This window comes from Diabrotica undecimpunctata, chromosome 8, assembly GCF_040954645.1.
Source record: "Diabrotica undecimpunctata isolate CICGRU chromosome 8, icDiaUnde3, whole genome shotgun sequence".
NCBI lineage: Eukaryota > Metazoa > Arthropoda > Insecta > Coleoptera > Chrysomelidae > Diabrotica > Diabrotica undecimpunctata.
This window is the reverse complement of record NC_092810.1, coordinates 8,887,377-8,907,455: the sequence shown is the minus strand read 5'-3', so window position 1 is coordinate 8,907,455 and position 20,079 is coordinate 8,887,377. Positions and strand designations below refer to the sequence as shown.

General features: G+C 33.2%; 1 protein-coding gene across 1 annotated transcript in view; it reads right to left on the bottom strand.

The window, feature by feature from the left end:
- Positions 1-20,079, bottom strand: part of LOC140449240 (neurexin 1-like) — a 412,155-nt gene that overhangs the window by 235,714 nt on the left and 156,362 nt on the right. The window contains exons 2-3 of the mRNA XM_072542432.1: positions 9,503-9,652; positions 6,959-7,119 (exon numbers count right to left, since the gene is read on the bottom strand). Coding sequence (XP_072398533.1) covers positions 6,959-7,063 — 105 coding nt within the window. The 5' untranslated portion in view covers positions 7,064-7,119; positions 9,503-9,652. The remainder of the gene's footprint in view (positions 1-6,958; positions 7,120-9,502; positions 9,653-20,079) is intronic.

Genomic DNA, 20,079 nt, shown 5'->3' with positions numbered 1-20,079 from the left:
ATATCACTCCAATGCCAAATTTTACGATGTTGGTGTCAGAATTTATATACTACACCGTCGATAATATATTTCAAAACATGTATAGCTATAAAATATTAAAACGTTAGTATTTTAAGGGGCGCTATTGAGACGACTTAATTTGAAGATAGCATATTTTTTTTTGTACAAAATAAACGTTATTTTTTTTGTAACAATAAAACACTGAAAACTTTGTTTTCAAAAATTTCCACAAAATTTATTATGAAAACTTATCACTATAGCTGATTCGGCAGAGTAACTTTCTCAAGTGATCTATTTTTGGCATGCGTTTACACTTTATAGTCTTTAATGAAATAGATTGAGGAGGGCAGAACTGTTTGTCTCAAGTTGGTAATTCAGAATTATATCAGTATTTTTTAATTTGTTAATTTCCATAGATTCTAACAAAGATAGCTTAAGTTATTTTGAACGTGAAGAATTTGAAATTCGTCATTAAAAGAATGATTATGACTAGAAGGTGAAGTGCGCATGAAGAATCTGTTTTTCTATTATTGAAAGCCCTTTTATGTTCTGCTATTCGTTTATTAAAATTTCTACCAGTTTGACCGATGTAAGTTTTTGAACAGTCGCCACATTTAAGTTTGCACACACCACAGTGTAAGTGCTTTTTATTTTGGCTCTTGTCATTTTTAATATATTTGCCTAAGTTGTTATTTGTTCTGAAGGCTGGTGTTATTCAATCCAAATCCATCAATTCGAATCCATCAATTATTTAATTTTTTTTTATTTTGATAAGTATCTAATCATATATTTTATTCAATTAAAATTAATTTACCATTGAAAGAAAGAGGTTTCAAGTCTGCATTAAGTTCTTTTTGCGTAATCTAGATATTTCTCAATCTTTTGTTAGATTTGTACCTGAAAAAAATGTAAACCATGTATTCCATTTTTTCCAAAATTAGTAGTATTTAAAAAATGTTCTTTTTATTGGCAAAAAAGAACAATAATCATTATTCACATTTATAAGAATTTTCTAAATAAAATTTAATGTATTAAATGGAAAATGTTACTCTCTCTCTCTCTCGTGTAAAATTTATATTTTGTGACATACACTTTTGTTTTGAAGTACACAATATACATAGATATCTAGGTCTGCTTCCTATAAACACCTAAATTTGATATAGTCCGCAACATGTTACGGATATATAATTTCACATTAATAAAGCTCATCCAAATAAGCTGTTTAAAGTGCAAGCCAGGGAATAAATTTAAATCTTCTATTTATTCTTGAAACTAGTTTTAGACTCAACCAGCAAGTGAAAACTTAAAGAAACCACTTGGGAACTCCCTTAATTAAAACAAAAAGTTTCATTTTAGTTTTTTAGCAATTTAATTGAGACGGGCTCCAGGAATCAATAATTCTAATTAAAATTGGAATCTGATATAAAAAAAAATGAATAATAAAATTGTAATTTGAAGAGAAAATATATTGTTTCCAAAAATTATGTAATATCGTGACCAAACTGGTAAAGTAGCGAATGTGCATATTCACTGCTTTTCAGGAGAGCTAAAAAACACTTTGGGCTCAGACTAAAAATCTGTTTGTAATGCCTTTACACACCTGATCTAAAAACTTAAAAAAATGCCAAAAAAAGGTTAAAAATTTAAATAGGCTAAGTAACCATAGTTACCGAAAAAGTCACATTCGTTAGTTTACCTAAGTGACTATTGTTGGAATGTTAGGCTATGAAAAATAGCGAATCTGCGTTTGTGTTAAAGGATAATGTACTTATATACAGATTGAACGAATTTAAAACGAAACATACGAAATCAATGTATTTCGACTCAACTCCGCTCTAGGTGGTTGGCCAACAAAAGGTTGTCAAATAATTATATTATAAAAATCCAATACTTCAGCGGGCTGCTGGATTCTGAACTCATTCAAGAACAAGTCAAAACTCCACCCAAATAGGTTGCCTAGAATCACTGTGAAAACTAAAATACAAAAGCAGTTATTATGCTGTCAAACCACCTTTCGCTTCCTTATAGTCCAAGAGACAGAGCCGAAATTTTGAACTGATCGGTAATATGACATTTCTCTATTATAATATATTCATTGTAACTGGGTTAAGACTTTGCCTTACAGGCGGACGCCCCTCGTGGTACAGGGGGTGGCTCTACAGGGATGAAGTTGTAATTTTTTTCGGAAAAATTACCGATCGATAATATGGCTGAAAATTTGCCCAGAGCAAGATCTTGGTATAACTAGACGAAATCTCAAAGGGCGGACGCGAGAGTGGATACATAAGGGGTGGCGGACAGGGGTGAAATTGCAATTTTTTGGGGAAAAATTAACGATAAGTAATATGTCCGCCATTTTCATGGCTCATTATTTAGCCCCAAAAAACTCTAAATGCAAATGGGCGGACAGCTGGGTTGGTACAGAGAGCCATAAAACGGGGTCAAATGTATCACTTGCCTGCGCATTTTAGGTCTCGGTAACAAATTTCAAACTGATTTTATTATGATATTTTTATACCGATTGATTTTAAAATTTGTATGCTCACTTCTGTTACTATTCTGATAAGCGTCAAGTAGAGTTTTCCTCAAAATTTTCCAAAAAATTTTCCGTAAATGAAAATTTTCGTAATTTTTTGAGGTAAAATCTAATTTGAAGAATCCTTTCGATTTTCTGTAAGTTATACCATGATTTTTTTCCAAAAATTTTCAAACGATTTTTCCGATAAGAAAAAAAAAATTAGAAAAACTTTTCTAAAACATTTGATAAAACTCTACGTCATCGTCTGAATCTTTTATAGAATATTTTGTAGTTTTAAAATGATATTATGATAATGTTTTTTTTTTCAAACTAAAGTTAGTCATATTTACTTTACAAATCACATTTTTTTCTTAAATATAAATATTTTGCGAATTAATTTTTAATTGAATAAATGTTTGATATTTGATATTTTATTAAATTAAAGTAATTTTATAATGTTAACTATTAAATATTTTTGGTATAACAAATAGTAATTTTGTTTATTTTTTATTACAATAAAAAGGTTTTTAAATTTATATTGCATAAATAATGGTTGTTCAGATATAAGAAAAATTTGATTTATTATTACATTAATAATCAAATACAAAATATATTATTTCTATTTATCAATAGGTAAAATTCAATTTGTAGAATTCTTTTAATATTTTACAAATAATTATTAATAAAAATAAATTTAATAGTGGAATTATCAATTTTTTAAGTTTTGAAATTTACTTTGTAGATATTTTCAATATTTTTTTTAACTTTCAAATTAATTTTTTTTTTCATTAGTTACTTTTAATTTCACAAATTCAGTTTGGACATTAATTTTGCATCATTATTATTTTAAAATATTAAAATAATAATGATGCACGTTCCATTTAGATCAGTAATTCTAGACGCATGCAGTAAATGTAATAAGTATCAAGATGCGTTTATCCAACTTGGTGAAACTGACTTCGATTGTAATGAAGTTTTTGAAACCTTAGAAACTTTCATATGTTACTTATATGAAACAGGACTGACGAGAACAATTCCAAAAAGAAAAGTAAACGATGTCAGATTTTCACTATTTAACCGGCAGTATAAGTTGCATGATGTGAACGAGCCTTTAAAAAAAAACTGAAAAATTTCGATGCTTCAAGCTTACCACCATGTCAAGATGAATTACACCAACATCTACTGCGAGCTCCTTATATTTCAAATATTTGGACAAATGCTCATAAAAAAGTACCAACAGAATTGATTGTTGAAGAACATGGTTGGGAGTTTGAAGATAAAACATATAAATTCAAATGGTTTAGTGGACCTCAGATGCCAGAATCAGTTCGATAAGTAGTGATTGAAAATGAAGCAGATAATGAATGTGATATTATTGAAAGTGAAAGTGACGAAGATGATGAATGTGATGACATCAATGAGAGTGAGAAAAATGACGAAATTTTTAGTTTTTCTAAAAATTTTTTTTTCTTATCGGAAAAATCGTTTGAAAATTTTTGGAAAAAAAATCATGGTATAACTGACAGAAAATCGAAAAGATTCTACAAATTAGATTTTACCTCAAAAAATTAAGAAAATTTTCATTTACGGAAATTTTTTTGGAAAATTTTGAGGCAAAACTCTACTTGAAGCTTCTCAGAATAGTAACAGAAGTGAGTATACAAATTTTCAAATCAATCGGTACAAAAATATCATACTAAAATCAGTTGGAAAATTGTTACCGAGACCTAAAATGCGCAGGCAAGTGGTACATTTGACCCCGTTTTATGGCTCTCTGTACCAACCCAGCTGTCCACTCTTTTGGATTTAGAGTTTTTAGGGGCTAAATAATGAGCCATGAAAATGGCGGACATATTACTTATCGTTAATTTTTCCCCAAAAAATTGCAACTTCACCCCTGTCCGCCATCCCTTATGTATCCACTCTCGCGTCCGCCCTTTGGGATTTCGTCTAGTTATACCAAGATCTTACTCTGGGCAAATTTTCAGCCATATTATCGATCGTTAACTTTTCCGAAAAAAATTACAACTTCATACCTGTATAGCCACCCCCTGTACCACGAGGGGCCTCCGCCTGTAAGGCAAAGTCTTAACCCAGTTACAATGAATATATTCCAATAGAGAAATGTCATATTACTGACCAGTTCAAAATTTCGGCTCTATCTCTCCGACTATTAGGCACGCTCCTCTTTCCTTTAAAGGAGACAGATACTTGAACAATATTTTATACAATGTCTATCACCGAGTATGGATTTATCTTTGTCCAAGTTTTATATTGGTCCACTATTTCAAATGCAGTTCAAACAGACATATATTAAATTGTATGTTCCGTTTTAAATTCGTTCAATCTGTATATAGAGAACTTTAAGATTGAACAAAATTTAATGAAACGCTAAACTATTTTATAATTTTGCTTTAAAATTTAGAAGATTATTGGTTTAGTTGTTATGATTCGCTCCCAGATTCTTCAAAGGCATCTGACTTTGGAAGGGCATCTCGTACACTGTCATCAGAGGGAAGATGTGTGTAGAAATCGTGGTAAACACGTGGTATTTGAAGATCCTTACAAAGCTTTTGAAGATCTTTTAGTTTTCTGGTATCAATTGGGAACCTCGATTTGTAAGGTTTCGTTTTAGAATTATTATAAGAAAGTCTTGCCCGTTTGTTTTCATCTGTTTTGCAGTGTATTTCACAAAAGGTGCGTTATCTGAGTAATCAGCCCTCACGAATACAGCATCTGGATGAGTTGACAGGTATTTAAACCAAATGGCTTTTTTTAAGGGTAAGTGGTTATATCTTTTATTGCCACTGCCGTTGTTCTAATAGAGATGGCAATTTATGGAAACTATTATAGATTTTTTCTCACTCACGCTCAGATACATTCGACCTACCATAAGACTAAAGTTGTAGTACTGAAATTGAGAAGTCTCACTTTATCATGTAAATCCTTTTTTTTCCTTTTATTCCGATATACTCTGTACGAGTACTAGAAACCAATTCGCTAAGGATTTTTTGCTTAGTTGAGGAGATATGTTGTGGAATGCAATTTTTAGATTCCCCATGTCTCTAATTACATCTTCATCAACGTCTGTTTTGCCTGGCAATTCTTAGAAGGCACAGATTAAAGCCATGTTAGAGTTGCTTCCTCATCATCATCATCATCATGCAATCTTCGCTTATCCACTGCTGGACATAGATCTCCCTCATAATTTTCCATCTATTTCGATCTTGTGCCTCTTGCATCCAATACCTATGAAAACGTTTTAGATCGTCAGTCCAACGTGTTGGTGGACAACCTCTGCTTCAGTAGGCATCATCTCTTGGTCTCCATTTCAGTATCCGCTTTGTGTATCTATTATCTAAGTTGCTTATTATTATTATTATTATTATTATGTCTATTATCTAACTTAGTTGCTTCCTAAGACAGAAAAATTATTTTCACGTTTAGAGCGACTGTGAATAGTCGTTCTGAAGAGCCCTTTTAGGGCGAAATACGTATAAGCGGATACGCAGACGCACTATACGTAAAATCAAATCTGAACTGTCTTTTTTCTTTCACTTTTTTTATAGTCTGGAAATTCCGTTGTCGGATACATCCAGTACTCGCGAACCCAGCGAGTTTGAGACAGATTCTGGCTCTGACTTCCGTTCACCATCTAATGATAAGTCCTCTACTATAGGGTAAATATCTCTCATGCATTGCAAAACCAGTTGTATTAATTCTTTAAAATTTGTCCCTAAAATGATCTTTATTATCTCTCTTAAAGATAATTTAAAAGTTGATTACGATAACTGCAATATATAAATATAATTAGATTTTAAATCACTATTGGTACATTTGTTGCAAGTCGTTGGTGTACATATAAGAATTAAGATTAATCAGGTCTGCAATTTTTTTAACAACCCATCTATGTAATGTTTCCTAGGTCTCACACGAGAACAACAAAATCAATTGAAATACTAAATTTCAGTGGTCTGAGTAGAGCACAGTCGTAAAATTATAAGTTTTAGAGTGGAAACGAAACGGAAGGTCAATTACCAACCGGAAAGCTGGAACTGTTAACGCTCGTAATAAAATACAAGCTGATTTACGACGATGAGCTATTTTATTTTTATTGCAATTGATCAAAAAGGTAGTTTGAAATTTAGCAGCGACTGTTTTATTTTCACTTTTATTACTGACATTACAACGGAAAAGTGTAACACGAATCTTTTCGCTTTTTTAATACTCAATTACCTCTAGATGGATTTCAATCGTACATTTGATAATCATAAAATATACTTTTTAACTATAAAAATCTACAGAAAAATATTCATTTTAAGTCTTTAGATTTAAACCGGTGTTTTTGTTAAATATAATTCCATACATATTGGATTTTTGCACGAATGTGAAAAGGAAAAAGACATTGCTAGGAAGCATCATAGAACTTTAAACGCTTACCTCTTGTATCCTTCTGTGTATGCTAACTTTATGCCACTGATTGTCATCAAAGCGAACTTTGTTAGGTTTTATCTGCATTTCTTGTTTGCCGTTCGAAAGACCCATTGTCAGGCTGAGAATTCCATCTTTGATTGCGACGTTTAGATAGTCATTTCCGTCACCTGAAAATGATATTAAATTGAAGGTGTCAATTTTTAAACCAGGTACCCATTTTTAGTTGTGGTATGTGTAATAAGTTAACATCACAGTTACTTTCAGTAAAACAGTTGCGTGAGCAACTAGAAGAACGCGATGAAGACTGCAGCGGGTCCAAGAAGATCCTCCAAGAACGACTGAAGAATGTTCTCAACAAGAATGAAGACAATTCAGAGACATTCCATTTTCAATTAGCAGAAGAAGCAGTTATAACGAAGATCGAAGAAACTTCTAGAAAAAATGACGAGAAATTTAAAAATGTTTCGCAGATGATCATAGAAAGTTCTAGAAAGGATGATGCGATTATTTCTAAAAGATTAGATGAAACATATCAAATTATTAATGACAAATTTGGAAATGTTTCTCAAATGATCGACGAAACTTCTAAAAAAAAATGATGATATATTCAAGAACGAAAAGATTTGATGAAACGTCCTAAATTATTAAAGAAGTATGTAGTCAGAACAATAAGAAATTTGAAGAAGTTTCTAGAACATTCGATAAGGTAGAAGAGAAGATCAAACAATTAGAGACCATGATAACTAAGACGAAAGTGCTACCACCAGTCAATGCAGTAGTTTTATATCCGGTAGTGAAAACAGAATCACCTAAAGACGAAACGACACATCATATGAGATTCAAATTGCCACTATTTGATGGGAAGTTTTCTTGGTCCATATACCTTAGACAATTTGAAGCTATTGCGACAGCGAATCATTTGACAGAACAAGAAAAGGCTGTTTCCTTGACTGCTGCTTTACGAGGTGATGCCGCGGATATCCTAAGATCGATTCCTAAAGGTTAAGAAAAATGTTACCAGACTTTGTTCACTTGACTAGACAAACGTTACGGAGATGCCCATCTACAACAAGTCTACAAAATACAAATAAGAAGTAGAATTCAACGAGGAAATGAGAATTTGCAAGAATTTGAAACAGATGTTACTCGTATAGCGCAATTGGCTTATCCGCAAGTACCAGACAATATTTTGGAAGAAATTGCTGTAGATACCTTCGTTAATGGGTTGAGAGACAATTACCTACAAAAAACTTTACGAGTAGCAAGACCGAAAGTTTTAGATGAAGCGCTCGAGATCGTGTCCTTCAAAGACAGTAGACTGTTATTTTTATCTGAGGTGTTCATGCAGAGCTGGAGAGTCATGTAGATTCTGCCATCTTGGGCCTGCATATAGAGTTGCTGATCGGGACGCTCAGATCTAAGAGGGGAGCAGTGTTACGAACATGCATTCAAAGTAGCCCATATAACGGTTGCATCTCAAGACGATGAGAAGCTTCCAGATGTATCGAGCGCGGGAGAGATCGATCCGTCAAACAAACGAATTAGAGGTGGACTACTCCAGAATATTCTAGTACATAATAACTTTTATATATAAGTAGCTCCGATATTAGCTAAGTTTAGTTGATAAGGTATTTTCGTGCTGTAAACTTATAAATAAATATATCTACATAAATTAGAACCGCTCGTCTTAATTAAACTCGCTACAGTATGTTTGAATGGTCAATATAAATGAGCCAGAAACAATTAAATTATTAGAAGAATTTTTAACCAAGTAACAAAAAACCAAAATTAGTTTAATTTACTAATGTTTGTATTTTAAGGACGATTTCCGAAGTGGAAATTAAAACGTCAATAAACCTACTTTAACCTTTAATTGTGGCTTATTCCCATTTAAATAGTAATAATTCGTAAAACATATTAAGATAGAACGTCTGAGGTGGACAGGGCATGTAATGCGGATGGAACAAAATAACAGAGCTAGAAAAACGTTCCTTCATAAACCTATTGGTCAGAGAAGAACCCAGAACAAGGTTCCTTGATAACATTGATGAAGAAAGGCGATGGATAGGGACGACTGGAGAGAAATTCTTGAGGAGGCCAGGACCCACGCAGAGTTGTAAAGCCAGAATGATGATGATGATGATGAATGCTGGCTGACTTTTGCTGAACACAGAAAAGAGATGTGCTAGAAGCAAAATACTTCAAAATCCCTTACAACTACGGTATAATGTAGTAAACCCATATATATAGCTGTAGATAGGTAAAAAATGTATTATTTTTATTTGTCTGTCACAAGAAAACCATACACAGAAAAAAAAGCTAAGATTATTTTTGGATTCAGTGTCAAAAAGTACTATAAAAATTAGTAAATAAAACTTTTATGAAAAAATCATTACATTTCTTTTATTGTCCAGTGCTATTATATTGTATTTCTGTAATATAAAAACTCTGCGTATTTATAACAATATATTTACGCAAGCGACAGCATTCATAAGTTTATGTGGTATTTAGTACATTATAAGTATTTTCATATAACAATAGTGTGCTCACCTGTGTAAAAAAGCAATCCATTAGGTTGCCTGGTTTTGAAATAAAATATCACAGAATCTTGAGCACTGACAATGGGTTCTCCTCCAGTCTGACTCAAGTCATAGGATAGGAATTCTGTTCCACGAAAAACAGCTTCTGAAGGAGCTTTATCTGCAACAAAAAATGTTTGTTAGTATTTGTAATCTATACACCCAAAAAAATTATTTTTTTAATGTTACAATGGAAACAGTATGTATAAATCAATGCGCATCCTTAATAGAAAGTATTGATTTAAATATAGCGGGAGATTTTTTATTTTCGTTCTCAAATAAAAATGCATTTCAGTTTGTTACTGACATTGATTGATGAACAAAATATCGATGTTCGTATTTCGTTTTATTTTTTGTACTAATAGTCTGAGTTTTAAACGTACAATATGTATAATGTCATAATTATTTGACTATATACCAGACCATATAACTCGACGATTTTAAATTTTGATACAGTAAATTCATAGAGAAGTTTGGGAGATGAACAGTAATTTTTACTCAAAGTTATTCTTTATTTAATCTTGGAAAAGTATCGAGTTTTATCCGAAGAAAAAGATTATATGATATTATTCGTATTTCTGTGGATGAAGGCAAATAAATTTATTTATTTATGACGTATATGATATATTAAACCTAGAGCTAAGATTAATATTATTACACGAATTAATATTAAAATAAAACAGTCTTCCGGGTTGAACCGCTTCGATTATCATTGCGCCGAGCTTTCGACATCCTCTTCGATGTTTCTTTAGGGCTTCCGAGGTCTCAGTCTGCCGAGCCCACAAACACTACTACACTGATCACTGGCCAATGCAAGACTGGTACTGGGAATAGAGGACGGTTGGTTTATAGCGTCGATGGTAACGTGGTTTGGGTGGGAATTACCGTAAAGATTGGCGCGGTAATTGGCACGGGGGTTGGCGCGAACATTTCTGAACAATCCGAGAAAAAAGCCCTAAAAGAACTTCAGTCAAATCTAAATTCAGTCATTTTTTTCGCCAATAAAGGCAATGTCACCTTCATCCTTAATACTTGTTCTTATATTAATAGACTATAGGATGAATATACATACATAATTTTCCAGTTCTGCTAGAACAAGGTATTGATATTATATATTATACTAACCAGTAAAAATATTAAAGATACATTAGCCTAAGCAAACCTTAGGATGTAGTCATTCATTTGGAATATAGGCGCTTAGCCTATATTCCAAATGAATGACTACATCCTAAGGTTTGCTTCATTCCTAAGAGTGTCAAATTCCTTTAAAATAACTAAAGTTGTATATCGTGGGCTTATTGCAAAAATTCGTTAAGTGCGTAATTTTCCCGAGAAAATTAACTTTTAATGTTTACTGTCTCATTAAAGCTAAACTACCTATTAAATACCTCGTAATTATTATTTGAAAAAAATTAAAGTTTAAAGGTTGATATATTTCGGCAGCACATATTTTGCTCACAATAATATTATTGTTTATAAGGGATACTAAAAAACAAAAAAAATATGGGACTTAGATGATTTTCGCACAATAAAAATAGCAAAAATGTATTTAACAGTTTAATCTTAAACTAACATAAGAAAAACTTTATAGCATGTATTAACAAATTACTTTAGTCTTCAATATCTTCATCACTGTTGGATGAGGAAGGAATTTAGTCTAAAGCTGATTTCTATGTTGGCAAAGATTTCTACCACCGTGAAATTCTTCTGGGATGTCCCCCTTACGACACAGTTGCAGCAGGCCAGTTTTTTCCTACCTGTTATCGGAATTATTTTTGAATATAAATTTTGAAGGGTCGTTCTTCAAAAGAGTTTGGAAAAGTTTTACCAAATACTTGAATTACTTTAAACTATAAAGTATGGTCATACCTATACTGAATCATTCCTGGTTTATTTTTTTCATATTTTAGGCACTTGATTTTGAGCCAATTTACTGTGCTTCTTTCTGTATTTTTACGTGGACGAACATTATAGCCCATAGTTTTTTTTTGTTTCGTATACGTCTTGATCTAGCGATTCTAAATATATTAAACCAGTCCTGAATGGTATTAACAGGAACGTATTTCTTTGCTTTTTCTATACCACTATGCACGCTGTCCACCTTCATAAAAGTGTGGCCACTTTCGAGGAACTTGTGCTCATGATTTCTAGGTTTGAAGTTTGGACCACATATAAAAATAGTTCTGCAACATTTTGGTTGCGGTTTTGTCCGCCGCAGATATCAGAATACAAACAAAGCTGCTTTATTTCAGGTTTTATTTGGTTAATATAGTTAAGTAAGCAACTACCTATTTTTGAACTGCCTCTTTTTCCTTGTAACACTATCCATCCATAACAAAAGGCATCATTTGGTTTACGTAGCTCATCAATGGTAAAATTATACATGCATACTCTAAGACTCTAAACTTACGTCACTCGAAGGTATTTGTAACACTGATTGCAAATCAAAGGTACAACATATAAAAATGCCTTATGCTGCTGACATTTCTCCTTATCAGCTGCTTCCGCATTCATACACTCTTCCTTCTGTATAATGGGTTGTACATAGTTATTTTTTACGAGCTGACTCTCTGCGCCTACTTTTAAGGAATTATATTTAGTGCAAAACTGGGATTGATCTTTTTTTGGCTTATAGAACAAGTTGTAATCGTTACAAAAAATCCCCCAATAAGTAATTACGCTTACAGGTTTTAAATTTTCATTTAAACATTCTTGTTTATATAAATTGTACATTTTCGTAATGCTAATTTGACAGTCGAGGTACAAAAGTTTAGTTTCTTTTTTGGAATATTGAGATTCCATTGTAGGAAACTTTTCTATATGATTTTTCACTCTTTCTTTACTTTCTTGGACCGTCCTGTTGTGTGGAGTCTTCTTACCTTTATTGTCTTGTCCAACAAACATTTTTCTATCTACCTTTCCTTTATACGCAGTATCAATCATATCGGCTGAAATGTATAAATTTTTAAGAAAAAAGCTTTTACATACCCGAATTTTTTGCACATCATTATTTAAATAGTAAATTTTTGTATCTGTTCTTCCTTTCCTTGAACTCTCTGTTCGCACCCTTCTCCTTAACGGTGGTGTACTTTCTGTTGTTCCAAAAAGAAACTCTTTTTGCTTCAAATATTCACTATGCCAAAAGTTGTCACAAAGTGATTCTGTAAATTCTTCTGAAAAATGTGCATTGCGCTGGAATTGGCATTTTTCATAGTTTAATAACTTTGGTGTCTCGGATTCAATTTTCTTCTTCTTCCATCGACCTATTTTTTCATTTAATAAATTTTCTTCCATATCTACCTGCCTCAGTACTTGAGACATTTTCGTTATCAGTACTCTCACTCTCTGATGAAGGTTCATAATGTGGATCTTGAATTTAACAATCCGAGTTAAAATCTTGTAGTTCAGGAATAGTCGTGATATTTTTAGTGATAACTGGGTAAATCGAACAACTTGCATCAGCAATAATGTTTGGATCATCTTTTGTTGTTAAAGTAGAACCAAAACAAGGGGAATTGTCTGAAACAACAGAATTTTAAATTTAACAGCCTACGAGTTTCAAAATTATACTAATAAAACATTATCTAACCTTTTACTTAGCTTCTAGCTAAAGTAATTACCTACTAAACTGGCAGGTATTCATTGATTATAATAATTAGTTGCAAATATCAGCAACGAAACATTATGTACACCATTTAATAGATCTGTTAAAATAAAAATACATAATTTTCACCAAACATAACCTCACTTTTAGGAAAATTAAAAATAATATTAGAATTCACTATTAAATACATACCCAAATGGTTCTCCTCTTGTAATGCCATGAACACTAATTTTTAACATCTACTTTTGCCACTTCCTATCATTTTATTGACTAAAAAACTGTAAAACTTAGTAAAGTAACACGTGAGGTTTATTCGTTACAATGAGTATTTAGCACAAAATGGTCTGCCAAAACAAGTTAGGGGTACTTATCTGATTTTTGCTGTATAAGCTACAGTGGCGCACCGAGGGGGGGGTTTTGGGGGTTAAACCCCCCCCCCAGGACGCTATTCCGATACTGTTACTTACACATTTTAAGGACTCAAAATGGGGGTAACATCATAATAAGCTATTCTCCGAAAAACGTTGTGATAAACAGCAGACTCGTTTAAAATATCTTAACGGTATTTAGCTGCATTTTTGTGCTCTTAACTGATTTTTACTTCTAATTATAGCGATCTATTCTAGATCGCTATTATTTTACAATGTAAATCTTTTAAATAAACACAAAGGATTTTTGTAGAAGAATTTTTTTTTGTTTATAAGAAATAATCAAAGTAAGATCCATTTAAAGCAACTTAAAGTATTTTGCTTGTATAACATTGTGTTAAAGTATATTTTGGTCATATATAGTATACACGTTTAGATAAGTGTTTTCACTAAACAGGTTTTACTAGCCGATAATTTCTCTCTTTCTAATACTCTCTATGAACAAACCCGAAAAATGACCAAACATGGACTTAACGGACTTTTGCAGTAAGCCCACGATATATTTATTCCCCTTTCTTCTAAAGCGTAGGTTTTTGGCCTGGCTTGGCATGGCCGTTCTTAGTTGGTGGAGCGATTTATCTGGTTAATTCCGATAACGAACGAGACTCTAGCCTGCTAACTAGGCGTATTTCGACATCTCAAAGGCTCGTCGGCGGAGTTTCCTGCTCTTGTTGCACGCGGTTTTTACTGTCGGCGTACACACAGTTCTTCTTAGAGGGACAGGCGTCTTCTAGCCGCATGAGATTGAGCAATAACAGATCTGTGATGCCCTTAGATGTTCTGGGCCGCACGCGCGCTATACTGAAAGAATCAGCGTGTCCTCCCTGGCCGAGGGGCCCGGGTAACCCGCTGAACCTACTTCGTGCTAGGGATTGGGGCTTGCAATTGTTCCCCATGAACGAGGAATTCCCAGTAAGCGGAAGTCATAAGCTCGCGTTGATTACGTCCCTGCCCTTTGTACACACCGCCCGTCGCTACTACCGAAATGAAATAAATGAAATACTAAAAAAATTTACACACGAAGTTAATAGCTATAAAGTTTACTATTTAATATAGAACAATTTGTCTATAAACCAAGCAAGTTCAGCTTACTAGCCGAATTGATCCTAGATGCCTTGCATTGTTCTGTTCTACATATTAAAATTACTTACTTTTTATGTTAGAATCTATTAATGCTGCTGCAGCAGGAAGGGGTATAGTACCTTCCATCATCAAATTGATTTAATCCATAATAACTTCTAAGAATATGTACAGTAAAAACTTTTTCGCAAAAAAAAATGTTATTATGATAACCTAACCTAACCTAACCTAACCTAAATGACCAATGGGAAGGTCATATGGTCGGAAAACCCGATCCATTAGAAAGAGACTGCTTTGCGTCTGTTTTGTGTGTCGCACTGGGGGAACGGACCCGTATTGCAACAGTCATTTTATTTGTATATGTCTACGCTAAAAGCTAAAACATTTGTTTTCTTTTATATTATTATATCTTGAAAATATTGTAAACCAATTTACGTAACCAATTACGTAAACGTGTTTGTTTAATTTTGTCGATAAGCGTATACTATTTCTTTGCTGTAAAAATTATTAACTACCATAATCTAATCTTCAGTGCCTCTGTTTTACTGACATTTTGGACAATTTATATATTACCCAATTATAATTATGTCCTCCTCCTCCTAAGTGCCTTCTCTATTAAGGTTGGCGATCAATATGGCAAATTTCTCTCTATTCTGGGCTTCATGAATTAATTCATTTCCTTTTGTGTGGGTCCAATCTCTGATGTTTCGTAGTCAAGATTTTTTCTTTCGTCCTATGCCCCTTTTACCTTCAATCTTGCCTTCTAATAATACTCGGAGCTGCTCAAATTCCCTATGGCGCATTATGTGTCCTAGATATGACGTCTTTCTAATTTTAATAGTATTGACCAGATGAGGGCGTGTGTTCATTGCTCTCAGTACTTCTTCATTCGTAGTTCTGCTGGTCCAGCTTATTCTTAGCATTCGGCGGTACATCCACATTTCAAATGAATTTAATTTGTTGACGTCATACTGTTTTAATGTCCAGGTCTTACAGCCATATAGTAATAGAGACCACATATAACACTTTAGTGTTCTCAATCTTATTGAGACTGATAGCTTGGGGTTACAGAGCATTTTACGCATATTCATGAAACCAGATCTTGCTATTTAAATGCGTCTTCTAATTTCTTTTGAATGGTCTAGTTGACTATTTAGTTCTCTGCCCAGATATATGAAGCTTTGGTAACTCTGAAGGGTGATACCAGTTATTTGTATGTTAGGTGTAACTTGTTCATGGGGGTTTTTGTGGAATACCAGAATTTTGGTTTTGCGTCCAAGCCCAGCCTGTGACTTTCTGCTGATAATATGTTCATCAATATATTTAGTTGGTCTTCTGTTTCTGCTAATACTACGGTGTCATCGGCATATCTTATATTGTTAATGATGATTCCATCGGCTCTGGCACCTTCAGGGCGATTATAATTATGTATATGGTCGTTATTGCTTTTATTAACCTTATAAAGTTTGTATTTTATTTAGTTTAATACAAAACAATAAATATTTATAAAAACATGACAAACAATATAAATAATTACATATTATGACAATGTTTTCTTTAGTCTATATAATGGCAGTTCATAAAATATTGACCAGATCCGCTAGATGTGCAGCAAATTGTGCACCCTTTAAAATGTATATTGCCTGTGTATTGGAAATCTGTCAAATATTTTCCACAAATTGGCGTAAGCTATGAGTTCGCGTTCATATTGCACTATCTGCTTCATTCTGTTACAGGTCCGTCCGTCACTTTTAAAATTTGAAATATGTAAAATATTATTTTTGTGATTTCCAATCGACAGAAAATCGTTTAAAGATAATAAAGTCAACGTTTCGGCATCCTTCATTTAAATTTGACCTATTTGTTTAATTTACGGAAGCACAAAAAATATACCAAGGATGTAAACAAAAACAAAAAACAAAGAAAGCAACTATTTATATATTAATGTAGTTATAAATTTTACATAAATTCTGAATTTCTCCTCTTATATAAACTATGATCACTTAGAATATAGATTCCACTTTTAAAATGGTCTTTTTGCCTTTATTACCTAGATTGCACAACATTTTATTGTTATCAAAAACCATGGTATGGTCATTGCCAATCACATGCTCGGCCAAAGCAAAAAGCCGAATAGGCCAAAGAAAGTTTCTTCATTCTGCAATTACTTTTGTGAGAAATAATGCGATTAGGCAAATTCCTCTTAGTTTAACCAATATATAGTTTAGCCAATATATACAGCCTCACACTGAGTACAATTATTGCTGTAGACTACAATAATTTTCTCTAACTTATCTATAGGATATTTGGTCTTAGAGATATGTATATACTTAGATACTTAGATAGATACAGCTAAAACAAATAAACGACATTGACGATATAAACACGAGCTGGGAGAAAATTAAAAACAACAACAACAAAAAAACTCTAGGATAATGCAAAGTCATACTAAATAAAAGAAACAACAACAATACACCTGGTTCAGAATCGAAATAAAAGTGAAATGTAAAGAAAAACGAGAGGCCTACATGAAGTACAAGACATCAAATACTCCAGAATCTCGAGATACCTATAAACGAATACGAAATGAAACAAGGAAGTTAGTGAGAAGACCAAATACAAAATTACAAAATATACCAGGATCCGGATATTATAACATTCATTATAATAGGACGGCTGCGTTGGATAGGACATGCAGAAAAAATGGAAGAAGGCGAAATACTAACCAAAATATTCAAACAGATGCCAGTAGGAAAAAGAACAAAAGGAAGACCGAAACTGAGATACTTAGAACAAATAGAAAATGATATAACAACCTTAAAAATAAAAAACTGGAGAAAGAAAGCACGAAACAGATCAGAATGGAGAAGAATCCTGGAACATGCCAAGACCCAAAAAGGGTTGTCGAGCCAGTGATGATGATGATAATGATGAGTTAGTAAGAACAAAAAATGAATACTGGGAACAGTTTACAAAAAGGATGGAAAGACTTCTACGGTACATAAATAAAAATATGGAGATTGATAAGAAACCAACGGAAAGAAATAGCAGAATTAACGGAATACAGTAACATACCAGCAAATGAATGGGAAAGATACCTGATGGAACTGTTTAAAGAAAAGGCAAATAATAATCAACACAATATCGTACCTGAATTAAGACAAGAAATAGAAATCAGTTTTAAGGAAGTAGAGATAGGTTAGGTTAGGTTAGGTATACATAATGACAACAGGTGGACAATGAATTCTAGAATGGAGACCAAGGACGACAACAAGAAGCATGGGAAGACCTCAAAAAAGATGGGTAGATGACATAAGAGCAGTGGCAGGCAAACAGTGGATTAGATTGGCGCAAGACAGAAAAAGATGGAAGCAATTGGGAAAGACCTACATTCAGGAGTGGATGGAAAATGGTTGACAAAGAGAGAGAGATAGCCATAAATTTACTCAAAAATAGAAAGTTACCAGAATCAGACGGAATCACCAACGAGCTTCTAAAACACGGAGAAGAATATATAACCCTAGAGATGACAAAACTTATACAAAAATTAATATTGCACTGCAAGATACCAGACGCATGGAGAAACAGTATATTAATACCAATATTCAAGAAAGAAGATAAAAAAGACCCCAACAAAATCCTAACCAACAAAATCAATAAACTAACAACTTTATCAGATAAACAACAAGGATTTAGATCCGGAAGATCCTGCGTAGACGCCGTATTTGTACTAAGACAAATCACAGAAAAGGCCATCAAGTACAATAAACCAGCATATCAATGTTTTAAAGATGTGACAAAGGCATCGCATCCAATTCAAAGACGTCTTACACCTACTGTATAAAACAAATATACCAATCAATATTATATAAACCACTGAAAACATCTACTTCCATAAGCGAATACTGGCAAAGATAAATGGAATACTAACACTTCTTCTTCTGGTTCCTATCCGTTTCGGAAGTTGGAAATCATATTGGCAATCATGACCTTGCTCGCTGCGGCTCGAAACAGCTCCGTTGAGGTTTTCTTAAACCATGTTCTTAAATTCCGCAGCCATGATATTCTCCTTCTACCGGGTCCTCGCTTACCTTTGACTTTACCTTGCAATATAGACTGCAGCAGGGAGTAACGGTGCTGATTTCTCATAACGTGTCCCAGATATTGCAATTTTATGCGTTTGATCGTAAACACAATCTCTGATTCCTTCTTCATTTTTTCTAGAACTTCCTTGTTCGTGATCCTTGCTGTCCATGATATTCTCAGCATTCTTCTATAAAGCCAATACTAACACAGTGCATACCAATACAAAGCTTAGTCAGACAGGGTGACTTGTTAAGCCCACTTTTCTTTAATATAGTAATGGGCGAAATAATAAAAGCAGTACGTAAAGGTCATGGTTCCAGAATGGGGAACAAAGAAATCAAAATATTATGTTATGTAGACGACGCCGCATTAATCGCCGAGACAGAAGACGAGCTCCAAAGATTAACACACATCTTCAATACAACAGCCAAGAAATTTAATATGATAATATCAACAGAAAAAACCAAATGTATAACAACATATGAATACCCACTACGAGGTAAAATCGAAATTGATGGAAAAATAATAAAGCAGGAAGCAAGGTTTAGATATCTGGAAATAGATATAACTAGTTATGGAGATGTTGAAGAAGACGTACGACAACAAAGCTTAAAAGCAAGTAAAGCGGCGAGATCTCTTAATGACACAATCTGGAAGGACAAACACCTAATACAAAACACAAAAACAAGAATCTAGACTTCTCCAAGAAATTAACGCACCACTTTGAAATATTAAAATATTTTATGAGCGTTAATAAAAATTTCCATTGTAATGTTATATTTTGCAAGCCCCTTGTATATGCTATTCGTACACTCTATATTAATTGACTGTGTTTTATCGCTATAGTTTTTTTTACAACAAAACAAAAAGAAGCAAAAAATGTACTAATTCTATAAATATACGAATTTCCAAGTGTTGAATTTTATTCGCCTACTGTTTAATTGTTAATTATTGTTAATTGTGTTTATTATGGAGCGTCAATTACGTAATTTAACCCGAGATGAATGTGCCCAAACAGTGATACTGACGGTAGAAGGTTGGAGTTACCGAAGAATTGGTCGTCGGTTTAATGTGTCCTACACATCCTTCTCACGGATGTTAGAAAGATTCCTCGAAACAGGGGATCATACTCGCAGACCAAGGCAAGGACGAAACCGGGTAACTACCCCTATTCAAGACCAATTTTTAAGAATTTCTGGTCTTCGACACCGTTTTGTAACACATCGAAGACTACAAATTCAGCTTCGAGACGTGCATGCTATACAAATTAGTACTGAAACTATTCGCCAGCGACTTAGGGAATACAACTTAACACCTAGGATTGCCGTCCGAGGTCCTCTATTAACTGCA